We start from the raw sequence: 13,616 nt of genomic DNA, 5'->3' as shown, positions 1-13,616 counted from the left end.
GTTAAAATGTCAAATCATGTTGCCAAACACCTTAATTCAAAAGCAGCTCTCCTGGCTTTGGCATACCTACCTTATCATCTGCTGCCCATCAAAGAAAGCCACCTCCATTCTAGACACTAGATAGAAGCAGAAACGATGCTAAAAGCTCCTGTTCAATACAAAAGAGGAAGGTTACTCTTTTGTAAGCACTATGGAAGGAATTACAATCCTCTTCAGTCATAAGTTTCCAGGAGTAATATGCTGCTGGTGGGTAAATGGGTAATGGGTGATGATTAATGGGTGTGGGAGGAACATGTTCGTAAAAGGACTGTGAACCGTGGTGATGGGACTGAGGACAATTTTGGCAAGCTGCTGTAGTATGAGACAAGCCACCGATCCTTAAAGTCTTTATAGGTCTTGTTTCAGCTGAGCTGCAAGCTCAATATAATTTTGCTTTACCAGATTCTGGTTCTTATTCTAAAATAGAAAGACAATTCAAACATAGAGAAAAATATTTTCTCTCCATGGATTAGGAGGGAAGCAGAATGACAAACATTTCTAAAGGACAAAGAGAGGGAGGCTTCCTATAAAGCTACCTTAAAACCATGCAATATGTGTAATAATTGCACACTTATATGCCCAGCAGAATTATCTTCTTACCAAAGACTGCGGTAGGCCTTTTAAAAGGACTTCTAAAATCCTATTTTTTATATGCAAGCTTTTACACATACAGTTATGATTGCTATTCTGCAGGTATATATGTTTATCTCTTCCAAGGATTACAAAAGCTTAACAAACTTTCAATGCTGCAGTTTCAGAGCCTCTGTTTATGAAATGCGCAAAGTTTAGTCATAAGAAGAAAAACAGTTTTAATTATATTTGCAGTGTAAACTCCTTGGATTAAGCTGTTTTCTGAACAGAGATGTGCTGCCAACTTTTTCACCAGAAAATCAAATAAAAGTATTTCCCTGGTCTCTGCCAAAGTCTAACACATTACGGGGACACGTGTTTAAACAGTGTATATCAGTGGCCTCCCCCTGCCTCTTTTTTTATCTGTTTGATTAGTAGTACTTCTGCTTTCCATGCTCAGATAAATGAACAATTCTAATGTATCTTATTTGCATGTCGAAAGCTTTAAACAAAATTACTTCTTTTTTCTTTTTCTGTTATTTCCCGATACATTTTCTCCTTTAGAATTATTAAATGTGTCATCTGGTGGGTTTCACTTTCTCATAGTTTTTAGTTGGAAATCTCAGAGACAATGGACTTTAATTGAGAAAGAGCTGCTAATATTTTTGCTATTGCTACTCAAGCTTTTAAATTAAAATTTCAAAAGTGAACAGGGCAAGCAATTTCTATGGGTGTCTTAATTCTACAGTTGCTTTTGCTTTGCAGAAATCTTTATATCAAAAGAATTTTGTTTTGACCTGAAAAGAAGTCCCTTTGTAAGTACAAACAAAATCAGGAAACTAGGGGAGGAGGGGGAGCTCTGATATTTTTCCCTAAAGTATGGAGCCTACAGTAAGCTTTTAAACATAGCTCTGAATGGCTTTGTGCTTCAGCAGCAATAGTAACTACTTTTCCAGATGGGGCAATAAGACTTGACCTTGTGTGACTGGTGGTTTGGGCTCAGTGGAGCTGTAGCAAGACTTCTCTCCTCATTTATCTGTTCATGGTGACAAAGTCCATTTTTTTGTCCACAGAAGAAAAAGCAGATTTTTTTTTCCCTTTCTTTCTTTCATTGACAAAAACATTTTACATATCATTCACCACATCTCTGAATAGCTTCTTAGAACTCAGGCATAAAGCTTGTATATTTCCAATATTTCTTCACTTCCTCATTCTATGTCAATTTGTTGACTGTCAGTATTTAGTCACACCCTTCCTTAGAAATCTGGTTTAATACCCATACTTCAAGAAGATAATGAAAATTAAGTTTCAAGATGGCTGCAAATAAATAAAATTCTAATAGAAGAGGAACTCTGACAAAGTATTTTTGAACTTTCCATTCCTGACTATGATTTCCTCAAAGGGGGTTCAGTTACAATAGTGTTTATACCTAAAAATTAGGTATCCAAACCTAAACCTAAATCCAAAACATGTTTCTCAGCCATATTTTGTCTGTTCATGATTCTTTTCTCTTTAAATAAATATTGGTCTCCCATAATATTTTATTCGTATGTGGTGGATACCATTTTCTGATACATTTTTCAAATAACTTTATATTCTTGAATCTTGAAAACCAATTAAGCTTCTGTCTTCATCAGCCTTTTTTTCTTGCCTAACAATTGTAATGATACAACTGTCTTCCTTTGGAGCTGGGCCACTGTTCAATACTTCTTACCATTAAGATATCTTCTTTTTTTTCATATATAGCCTCAATTTTCATTCTGTTTTGTGTGTTCTTCTGCCTTTGAGACTGTGAATAATTCTTCTCTTTCCTTCTCACAGTATCCTTGGAAAGTTATTTATAGATTGCTGTGATATCCCCTTGACTCTTCCCTTACTGAATATATTTATCTATCCCTTTCTGTCTTATTTAAGTCTTAACCCTTACGCTTGCAAGATTTTATTGAACTTTTTTATCTATGCAATTTTTTGTGTAAAACAGTTGTTTAAAATTAATACTGTTAAAAGCAATTGTCCGTTCCAAAGACAAAGAGGAGAAATAGACTATTCTTCAAATCTTAGTTTGTTAGAATTTAGGAGTAGATTAATCTTAGTAAGACCAAAAAAAAAAGAAAGTGTGTATTTGCCTCTGTTGTTTCCTGTTAGTTTTTTTCCCATAGAATTCAAGGCACGTGGGGTGTCTGGGACATTGCAAGGTTGGAGAATTTGGTTTTATGGATTTGCAAACAGTGTAGTTGACTGGGAGCAAATTGTGGCATGCAGTTACAAGGAGGGAAGTAGTGAGAAACATACCTTCTTATAGTCAAGGCTCTGTGAGAGAAATTCAAAGGATGAATCCTTTTAGAATCTCAATGCAAACCCCACCAGTTCCCAGGGGAAGCCTCATCATTCAGCAAGGAGCAGCCTGCATGCAGGGGTGCGGTGTTGTCAGCAAAGGAGAAAGGCAGGACGTCTCCTAAGCACTGTCTGGATGCAACAGTCTGGTCCCTGGTGGTTATTGCTCTGAGGCAGTGCTTGGTCTTTCTGTGTACAATATACTGAATGGAAATTGTTTAGGGATAGGTTTTTATTTTTTTAATAAACTTAATTCTTGAAATAAACAAAAATAACTTACTTTCTTTTCCTGTTTGTTTTGTTTGTTTGTTTGTTTGTTTGTTTCCCAAGGTCACAACGTGGGATTGGACACGAGCTGAGAAAACATTTTCAGTTTACGAGATAATGTGCAAAATTCTCAAGGTATGATGAGAAAGTATAAAATAAATTACCACTCTGTCAGACCAGTTGACAAGCCAGGGGGTAACATTGCAACTGGAAACTGTATATGACCACTTGGCAGAAAGAGGTCGAATTTTTTTCCTGTTGAGGTCAATATCAGAAGTCCTGGTGTAAGTAGATACAGAGCCAAACTAGAAGGTGTGGCAAAATTGGAAATAAACTGATTTTGACTAGGAAACTATTTTATTTCTTCATAATGCTGTATGGGTTTTATAGCTTTACTTTAATGTCACATTTAACCAGTATAACATTTCTTTTTCTAACTGAGAAGCTAAAGAAAGAGCAAGACATTTGGTTGCTTTCAAACATGTTGATGCAACTAACAGTGGTTGCAATGTAAGATTTCACTAAGATTGGAAGCAGAGTCCTTAATATATGCAATATCGTTCTGAAAACTTGTGTCTTTTTTTTTTTTCCAATTTCTTCAGTTTGCCTTAACTGTAATAAATGGGAAGAGATAATGAAATATTTGTTTAGAAAGTTAAAGCTGTGAGTAGCAAATTGAATAGGGCCATTATTGTACATTGTATTTAATATTTTATTTAATTCAGAATTAATATATATGGTCTTCTCTCTGTTTTAAAAATAGTGAAAAACAGTTTTCCAGATGCTCAGCATTTCTTAATCTAAAACATGAGGAGAGGAAAAGGAGATGAAAAAGAGATTAAAAAAAAATTGTCTCTTTCCATTCAACTGAAGTGCTTTCCTTTGTATGTTGGTTTGGGGTTTTTTGGGTCAAAAGTATGCAAACGGTAATTTGGTCTTTTCTGAAGTTTCATCTAGGCAGAGACAGACTAATATCAAAAATATGTATGAAAAATTGTATTTTTAAATATGCTTCCCATTGGGAAGACCTTATTCTGACACACATGGTACATTTCCTAGTTTTTGTAGGACACATAGGTGCACTATACTTTCCTTAGGGAAGCAGATTACAAATAGAACAGCTCACTAAAATTCAGAAACTTTTTACATCAGAGGTTTCAAAAATAAGAAACCAAATGTAGAGCCTGAAAAAAACCTCTCTGCTGGCAATTTGGAACAGCAAAGTGAAAGGAGTTCTTTTACTGCTACATCTCAAATGCAGCACGTCCCATTGCTGTGGTATGTCCTTTAGCTACCAAGTGTGTACAAACATTGACTCTTTAGTGGTGGTCATGTAGGGAGAGAATTAACAGGAAAAGTTAGTCACTCTGTGAAGACATTGCACTGTGGGCGTAATAAGAACAATGATCTTAGAGTACAGTTCAGGCTTTGAGAGAGAAGGAAAATCTCACTTGTGACATGCACATCTATGTGTTTTGTTTTTTTTTTCTGGTAGCCTCTGATTACTTCAGGCCTTGAGCCTGGTAAACAGTAAGCACCAAGGTAGCTCTTCTCTGAGAATTAAGCCTGTTGGAGCCAGGATGACTCTTCCATGTCACTTATCCAAAGATTTATTATATTGTTTAATAGAAATGTATAGAATCTATGCCATATAGTTTTGTGTAATGTAAAGGTCCTTCTTTTCATTTGTTCTACAGTTTCCTTTGTTGATACTCTTCGCATTCACACATTTTTAGCCATTGTTCTTTTTTCCCCTTCTCTTATATCCTCTATTCTTGTATACCAACACAGGAATTTATTTTTTTTCTCTTTTCAGCCATGTAGCAGAAGTTAGTTACAGCCAATGAGTCAGTCCATAAAGCAGTAAAACCTAAACCAATGCCTTTGGGGCACTGTTGTGTGGAAGCACAGAAACGAGTACAAAGATACTGTTTCTTCTTATGATGCAGCTCTCCAAACTGTCTGGAAAAAGTTTTAGATCCTCCATTCTCAGTCTGTATTAACAGAGGATGTCCCAGCACAGAGGCAATTCCAGTTTAAGACATATAGGAACAGAATCATAGAATCATAGAATCATAGAATAGTTTAGGTTGGAAGGGACCTTCAAGATCATGGGGTTCCAACCCCCCAACCTGTTCCAGTGCCTCACCACCCTTACAGTGAAAAATTTCTTCCTAATGTTTAATCTAAACCTGCCCTCTTCCAGTTTGAAGCCTTTCTCCCTTGTCCTATCGCTACATGCCCTAGTAAAAAGTAAAGTCCTTCCCCAGCTCTCCTGTAGGCCCCCTTTAGGTACTGGAAGGCCGCAATAAGATCTCCCCAGAGCCTTCTCTGCTCCAGGCTGAACAGCCCCAGCTCTCTCAGCCTCTCCTCACAGGAGAGGTGCTCCAGCCCTCGGATCATCCTCGTGGCTCTCTTCTGGACACACTCCAGCAGGTCCATGTCCTTCTTATGCTGGGGACTCCAGAGCTGGATGCAGTACTCCAGGTGAGGTCTTACAAGGGCGGAGTAGAGGGGCAGAGTCACCTCCTTTGACCTGCTGGCCACATTAGGAAGAAATTTTTCACTATGAGGGTGGTGAGGCACTGGAACAGGTTGCCCAGAGAGGTTGTTGAGGCCCCATCCCTGGAGGTGTTCAAGGCCAGGCTGGACATGGCTTTGGGCAACCTGGTCTAGTGGGAGGTGGCCCTGTCTATGGCAGGGGGGGTGGAACTAAATGATCTTCAAGGTCCCTTCCAACCATAACCGTTGTATGATTCTATGACATTGCAGTATTAATCTTCACCATACTCTAGTTTTCTACAGCAGGTACATAGGACTTAACCATAGTTTCACTAAATATAAAAGCAAGTCAAGCCAGGAAAAACAGCTTCCTATTACTACCTCTTCCCATTACTTCCACTGAACCTTTGTAGAGACTCAAGGTTTTGTTCATCTTTTATGCCAACATCATAAATGTCTCCATTTTAGCAGTGCCAGTTTCTAGACACATTTGTACAAGCCCCATGGATGTTACTGAAGCAGAGCCAACTTAAAAAAAAAAAAAAAAAAGTTACTCTGGTGCTTTGCGATCACCTTCAAACTGCTTCTCTCTGCACTACCTCACGTGCTACTTTCATTATAAATTTGTTTTCCTTGGAGAATAAGTTGAACGGCAAAAGGGCAGGCTAACAGGGTTTGAAGCGATTATATTTTCAGAGATTGATAGAGAGCATGATAGCTCAGGAAACCTAATGAAAAAAATGAAGAATAGAAACCTGGGCTCTTCTACCGCAATGCATTCCCTCTCCTGCATTTCCTGTTCTTCCATGCCAGAGACTGAGTTCATGTCATTCTTTTCAGGAAAATTGAGAAGATGGAATTATTCTGTGTTTCTGCTTCAGAAAAGACAATCACTGAATCACTGCTGAATACACATTAATATTTCAGTGTTTCAGTATGAGAGAATACTACCACTTCTGGTGACAGTAAAAATATTAAAACACTAAATAAATATTAATGTCTGCACCCAGCGAGGAGTTCACTGATTTAATCATCGGAAAGGGAATATAGTCCAAACATGTTAAATAAAACTCAGACCTCATCTGCCACCATGGCCAATGTTATCTTCATAGTTGCCTTTATGTGTGGAGTGTGCTTTCTCCTTTAGCATCAGTTCCAAAGACTCTGACTCTTCTCATGAACGATATAGGAAAATGGGATGCCATTTTCAGTTCTTACAGTTCTCTCAGACTCAAGCACCTAAAAGGCAGGATCTTCTGCACCTTAATCAGAGATGTCAGAGATTGTTATGTGATTTATAGCTAGTGGATTCAGATTTATAATAGTCCTCTAGGAAGTCACTGTTTTGTTGTTACTGTATTCTTTTTTTTTTTTCCCCCATCAGATTACAAGGAAAAGAAAAGGGAGGAGACTTGCCCTAGAGCAAGGCAATAAGTTGCTATTCTTAATGTAATTAGGACCTTCTAAATAATCAGGAAGACCATTAAAATTAGAAGCATAAAAGTAGATTTTAAAAAACTCTCTTTTGACTGTGTGAAAAACAGTTTTATTGACATGAATTCAGAAAAGGAGCACTGAACCTCTAATTCAACATTTACAATTTTAGACAGTAAAAATGTATAGAAAAACACCAAACCCTGACAATCACATTCATACACTACCAAAACAATAATGAATTATAGAAAAAAAGGTTCTGTAGAAAGTTTTTAAAATACAATGTAAAAATACATATCTTGAAGCTCTTCATTGCCAAGATTTTTGAGTTGAAATAATTTTTCACATGCAAAGTAGATAAAGCAGACTGTGTACAAAAATCACATTTTAATTATGTTGGCTTAAATTATTCATTGTGAAATAATGGCAAACAGCAGTGGGATATGTTTGATGTAAAGGGAACATTTATGTAGATGCAAGTAACTTTAGACCTGGGGGGGGGGGCGGGGAATGCATAAATTGGTAAGCATATGAAGTAATATATTAAAAATTCAATAGGTCTGTTGATTATGGGTGGAAGTACCTTAACAGAGAGGAAACATAAAGCGTTGAAGAGCTCTTTAACCTAAAAAGAGACAGGTAAAAAGAAAGAGTGAGTAGAAATCAAAGTCAAACAATTTCAAATTCGGAAGAAGCTAGAAACTGTAAAAGTTCTGATGATTAATCAGTGGAAGGTACTGGAAAGAGAAGTTGATAGCTTTTAAACCAAGTTCTTTTTTTACCACCAGTTTTATTCAAATTGATGCTAGTGGGATAGTGACGCTAGCATGTGGATGAAAATCTGTGATCCATGTTAAGCAATTTGTCAGGCAAGATACTCTAATGATACCACTTCTGATATTAAGATGTATCTATGAGTCATTTTCAACTGAATTGGTGGTAGAATTTACCATGAATAGATATTTCTAATTTAGTCTGGAAGAAACTTGTTTCACCCTATCCTCTCTTTTGAAGTGTAAAGCCCCATTAACAGCCAACTAATTCCAATGTTAGGATTGGTCAAATCTTCAATACTTCAGAAAACCAGGTACTTATATCACTAGCTTCTGAAATAGGCAGATGGCCTTGTCCCGTTCAGTACCTCAAGACTGGCTGAACTGTATAGGCCTTTTTGGGACCTCTTATATTTTTGGTATGCAGTTTTAACATGTGTTTTGAGTGGTTGTGCATGTGCATGCATGTGTAAGTGTGTATATTTTCACAAGATTTAAGTTTCTGATACATTGGTAAATAACTGAAATATTTCAACAATTTTTGAATATGGGGGGTAGAAAAAGGTTTGTTGAATTTTTCAGGTAAATTATGAAGAGCAATATAAAAGATTGCACTTCTCTGCAAGCGAGTTTGCTTTGTTTGCGTGAGTTACTAATGCTCTTCAGCTTCATCCAAGCATCCCCTTTTAATTGTGAGAAAATGCTTTCTGTAGTTCAGTCCCCTGTCTTCTATCTTCAATGTGTCATGCAAAAATATTTGTAGATTTACAATAAAAAGCACACTTTATTCAGCATAAACCAGGAAACATATTCAGATGTCAAATCAGCTCTGAAATGAAATGTGAGGATAATTGTGAAAGGCAGTCTATGCCGGCAATATGTCAGGATGGTGAATCATTGATGTTTATAGCTGGTATCATTCACATCAGTGCAGCTATAATTTTCTTACTATATTAATCAGGACCAACTTCATGTCTCAGAAGACTTGTGTTTCCTTCCTTATTTAGCTGTTACTGTGTGTAAAACCCTCAAATGCATTTATGTTAATTTTCCCACTTAATTTTCCTGTGATTTTGTTTTCCATTTCCAATAAGTCAAGTATGGGAAAAGGATGATATAAAAAGCATAGAAAACTGCTGAAAATGTTTATTTATTCAGATAAATTTTAAAATTAATGCCAATAGACACATAAACATATAAAGTGAAGGTGCAGAACGTATTTTGAATTATATCATTAGAATGGTTTGCTCAATGGCTGAGACTTGCATCCTGATGTGATTCCACTAAAACACTTCACACATACTCAAAACTGCTTAGGAGGCATAAGTAATGGATCCCTTTTATGAATAGGTTAATACTACATCCAGGGAAAATTAGATTTTCAGCCTGGGTTTAGCTAGGTGCCAGTTCACAGAAAAAGTGCTAAACTGTTGAGTGTTTCATTTCTAAGCACTTGAAGTAATTTTCATTCTTTGGTTTGCTTCCTGTTCTAAACTTAAGATTATTTAATCTTTCCAAAGAAAAGAGGGTCTATTTTTACCCTAACTAGAATTACAGTTGTTTTATAGGTTAAGAAAAATAATAAGAGTCAGAAATGATCTCCATGTCTACTGGCATTAAGACGATCGTTAAACTGGCTTCAGTTATACGATAAACTTCTCAGGTACTATCATCATTCAGTACTGAAACAGAGCTCCTGACAAGGCTGTTGAATTTCCATCACTGGATCCCTATAAGCATAAGCTGGTGTGTAGCTGCTCCTACATTGCGTGGAGGTGTGCACTAGATGACCACACCTCTGACTCAATCATCCATATTCTGTATGTGATATCAGTTCATTTCTCTTCCACATGTACATAGTGATACAATCCTTAACCCATGGTGTGTTAATTGGAATAAATGTAATGGGCCCCGAGTGTCAAAGATGTTGATGTTGCTGTAACTGTACAGCACCGTGCAAGAGTCTTTTGAAAGCAGAGAGACAGGTATTAGATTCATGACAACTGCCACAATATAAAGGCTTGTTACTTTTTATTTCATTCAGAAAAGGAAGAAGAAACCATATTTCAAATGTAAAGTTATTAACTAAGGCTTTTTCTGTTTCCCTTTAATTTTAGAGAAGTTGCTCTTTTCTTGAAAAAGAAACCAAAAACTAAAAAACTTTTTTTGGGACATTTTAAATGCAATATTAGAATAGTATAAACTGTCACCTTTTGAGGAAAAAAAAAGAGTCAGTTGTGTTGTGCTGGGGCTGCCAATCTCAGAGTCTGATCCTGCTTCCTAGAAGAAATAACAAGATAAACGCACAGAGGAAAAGAAGAAAAATAACAGATACAGAAAATATATGTTTAAATGACCCCTGCAACCTCTCTGTTGGTTAAAGGCATCAGCTTTACCTTCTAAGAAGTTACTTTTTGCTGCCTGTCTAGTTATAAGACCCAGAAACATCCTTGAAAGGCAAAGCAAAATGCACCTTTTAACATAAGGCAAAAGGAATGAATGATGGAAAAGAACAGAAATAAGGTGTGAAATATAAATAATGAATAAGGATACTCTGGAAAGACAAGTATATGTCTTACATCCCAGATGTTCAAGATTCATCCGAAGTTTGAGGTTTCCTCTCATTGTCTTAGTCTCATAAGGGCATTTCTCAAGATTGGAGTGATGCATTATTTCAGTATTTTGTCCACTAATATATTCTAATACATCGATTTTCATACATATTTGTGCAGCATTTTTCTCTAACTTATCCATTTTCTCTTATTTTCTGGTCACATTCTTTAATCATTTGAGTTTTTTCCTGTCTTTCTTTCTGACTATTGCAATAATTAAAATTAGCATAAATTCTGTCTTAAAAAAAAAAAAAAGTAAAAATGAAAGTATGTGGTCTGGTAAGTAATGTTTTTATTTTAATGAATAATCAATTTGGTGAGTAATTTTCCAGCCTTTTGATTAATTAGATTTAACTCTTATCCTTCCAATATTTATGTCTGCCATGAGGAAAACCTTTAAAAGATCTTTGAAAGACCTTTTTGTACTTTTGAAACAAATGCATCTAAAGTGGAAAAAAAAAATATCCCACAAAAATTTCACTGTATGAGAATTACAAGGACTTTTCTTCCACATAATTTCTTTGTCCAGTTCTGTGTTTGAGTCAGGTGCTTTTTTTCTCTTCTTCAGAAATACATGGCCTTTTGAAGGAGAAATAGTGTATTCCGTTCTCATTTCCCATGGCTAGTAGCATAACATCCCCTAACAGCTGGGAAAAGTAGGGAAGATCCTGTATATCATGGGGATGGAGCATGTTCAGAATTAAGTCTTCAAAATGGTAACAGCCAATGTTTGCCCAGAATGTCTAAATTTTTCAGTAGATCTTAACTTGCATTGTTTTTCAAAGGCAGCAAAAGTTTCCTCCCATACCTGAAGCAGTTGTTGCTGTTCCAAAGAATGGAGGCCCCAGAGCAGTCCAAAAAGCAGTTTCAGGGGGTGGTTCTGCTTGTCTGTTTCTTTCTTTGTTTTTCACAAGGACAAACCAATTTCATTTCTTTTCCTATTTTATTTCACAGAACTGATTTAGCTGTTTTAATTATAATTTGAAAATAAAAAATATCCTCAGGCAGGCAACTAACATGGAAAAAAAAACCAGCTACAACTATTTAAATTTGAGAAAATTGTAAACAAGAGGTCAGAATGAAAAGATAGAATCACTCTTTAGCATTGCTATCTGTTATCATTATGTTTACTCTTCTGGGATCTTAAAGTTAATTTCCAGCAAATAGTGCCTCAAAGTTTGGAGAGGAACAAAACCTTAATAAATCTCCAAAGAGGTGATCAGCATATTTTTTGATCTCTGTAATTACATTAGTCTCTGTTTTCTCTTTAGCAGAAAATAAGCACCAATACTTCACTGGAAAGTATTAGATTATTTTTTTCCAAAAAAAGATTAGTTCGTTTTATGAAAATTGTGAAAATTTTCCTCATATGGCATTAAAATAAACACATTCCTTAGTGGAGGTCATTAAGAAATAAACACAATTATGGCACTTGCTCAGAAGAAACCTGTGTTCAGGCTCTTGCTCTGATTCAAATGAGGGTCTTTGAGACTGCATAATCTTTTAATCAGGCAGAATAGGAAATTAATTTTCCTATTCAGGCAGAATAGGAAAGTCATTCGAGCTTACTGCTGTACCTAATAGGTTACATGGAATGAACATTTCTATTTCTGTCAAGCAATCAGACAGATCTTTCTAATGGAAATTTAATTGATACTAAAATTTATCCTGTAATTGTAATCATTTTTCCCCTTGAGAACACCTATTTTCATAAAATTTGGACATTAAAAAATATTCTGCCCAGTTTTAGTGTAGCTGGCATTATGTGTTTATTTAAATGCATGTATATATATACGTGCATTTTCAAAACACTGAAATTCAGAAGAGTCCAAATAAGATGAGATATGAACAAACATGTGCATGCCTGCATGGGTCGTTTTTTCTTTATTGCTTGATTAATGAGGATATGTTGGAGAAGCTGTATCTTTTTTTCACTCTAGAGTGAATCTGTTCCCTGCTGCCTGTAAATGCTATTAGAACCATTTCCATAGCAACAAATGGTGATGCTCAAGAAAAGTGTTCCCAAAGTTTCAGATAAAGAAGTAATCATTAGAATCCCTTAGAAAGGAGGATTTATGTTTATGTAGATGGAGCTGATAAGTGAAAGGAGACACAAACAGTAAAATAATCAGGGCGCTGATGCCAGCAAGTGTAAAGGCATGATGTGATTAGTTTTTACAATCACTTTGGAATTATTTCACTCTTAAATTGATGAGAGAATGCTTTTTATTTTCAGAGAGTTGAGGTGCTAGGTTTGCATCTTGGTTTTGCTAGGACAGATTTCTTTTTGCAGGGATGTCTAAACTAGTCAAAAGGAAAACAGGGTGGTTTTTTTTTTTTCATCTGTGTGTTGTTAAGAATTATTATAAATAACATCATGAACATGAATATTTACCTCATTTTAATAACTTAAATAAAATTATCTCAAAAGTCAAGATCTATTTTGTCAGTTTAACTATGTATCTCTGATTAGGATAGTTTTGAACATCTTATATGGCTTATTCCTTATGTCAAAAACTACTTGCCAGTGTCACTAATATTTACAGTTCTGTCGCCAAATTAATCTTTATATTACATATAACTTTACAGGTAAACCAAACTTCCAGACAGTTCTTGAGCACCTCCTGGGTAAAAATCATGCCATGAGCATGAAACTGGTAGACCTAGCTTTGTTTTCTATTGCACAGACCTTTGTATAATAGAACGACTCAACTCTCACTGACTATAGTAGCAGTTGAGGGTCTCTTGCATTTTAGGGGATTTAAGTAATAGCCAAAATATGAGTATGTAATGCATTCATCATACATAAAATGAAAAGACGCAAGTAATTGAAAAGGAGCTGTCCTACTTCTGGAGAGGGCAGTCTTTCAAAAGAAAAAAGATTACCTCTGCGGAAGAGAATGCGATGTCACTACTCAGTGATAAAGAAGCAATCTGCCTTAATTTGAAAGGACCTGCCTAATGAGCCATGCTTGGTTCCCTTAGACAAATTTATTACTCTCACTTAACATGGACATCATTATTAATTAGGCAAGCAGGAGTCATACCATCCTGTCAGCAGAGATGCTGGATTACCCTGAAGCTG

The 13,616-nt window shown here is 35.9% G+C and overlaps 1 protein-coding gene across 1 annotated transcript in view; it reads left to right on the top strand.

Moving 5' to 3' along the window:
- The window catches only part of SNTG1 (syntrophin, gamma 1), a 164,243-nt gene that overhangs the window by 113,360 nt on the left and 37,267 nt on the right, over nt 1-13,616 (top strand). Inside the window, exon 13 of the mRNA XM_009889797.1 lies at nt 3,274-3,345. Coding sequence (XP_009888099.1) covers nt 3,274-3,345 — 72 coding nt within the window. The remainder of the gene's footprint in view (nt 1-3,273; nt 3,346-13,616) is intronic.

This window comes from Charadrius vociferus, unplaced genomic scaffold (genome assembly GCF_000708025.1).
Source record: "Charadrius vociferus isolate BGI_N301 unplaced genomic scaffold, ASM70802v2 scaffold8, whole genome shotgun sequence".
Taxonomy (NCBI): domain Eukaryota; kingdom Metazoa; phylum Chordata; class Aves; order Charadriiformes; family Charadriidae; genus Charadrius; species Charadrius vociferus.
The sequence above is the reverse complement of the archived record's forward strand: the minus strand, read 5'-3'. Positions and strand labels throughout refer to the sequence as shown.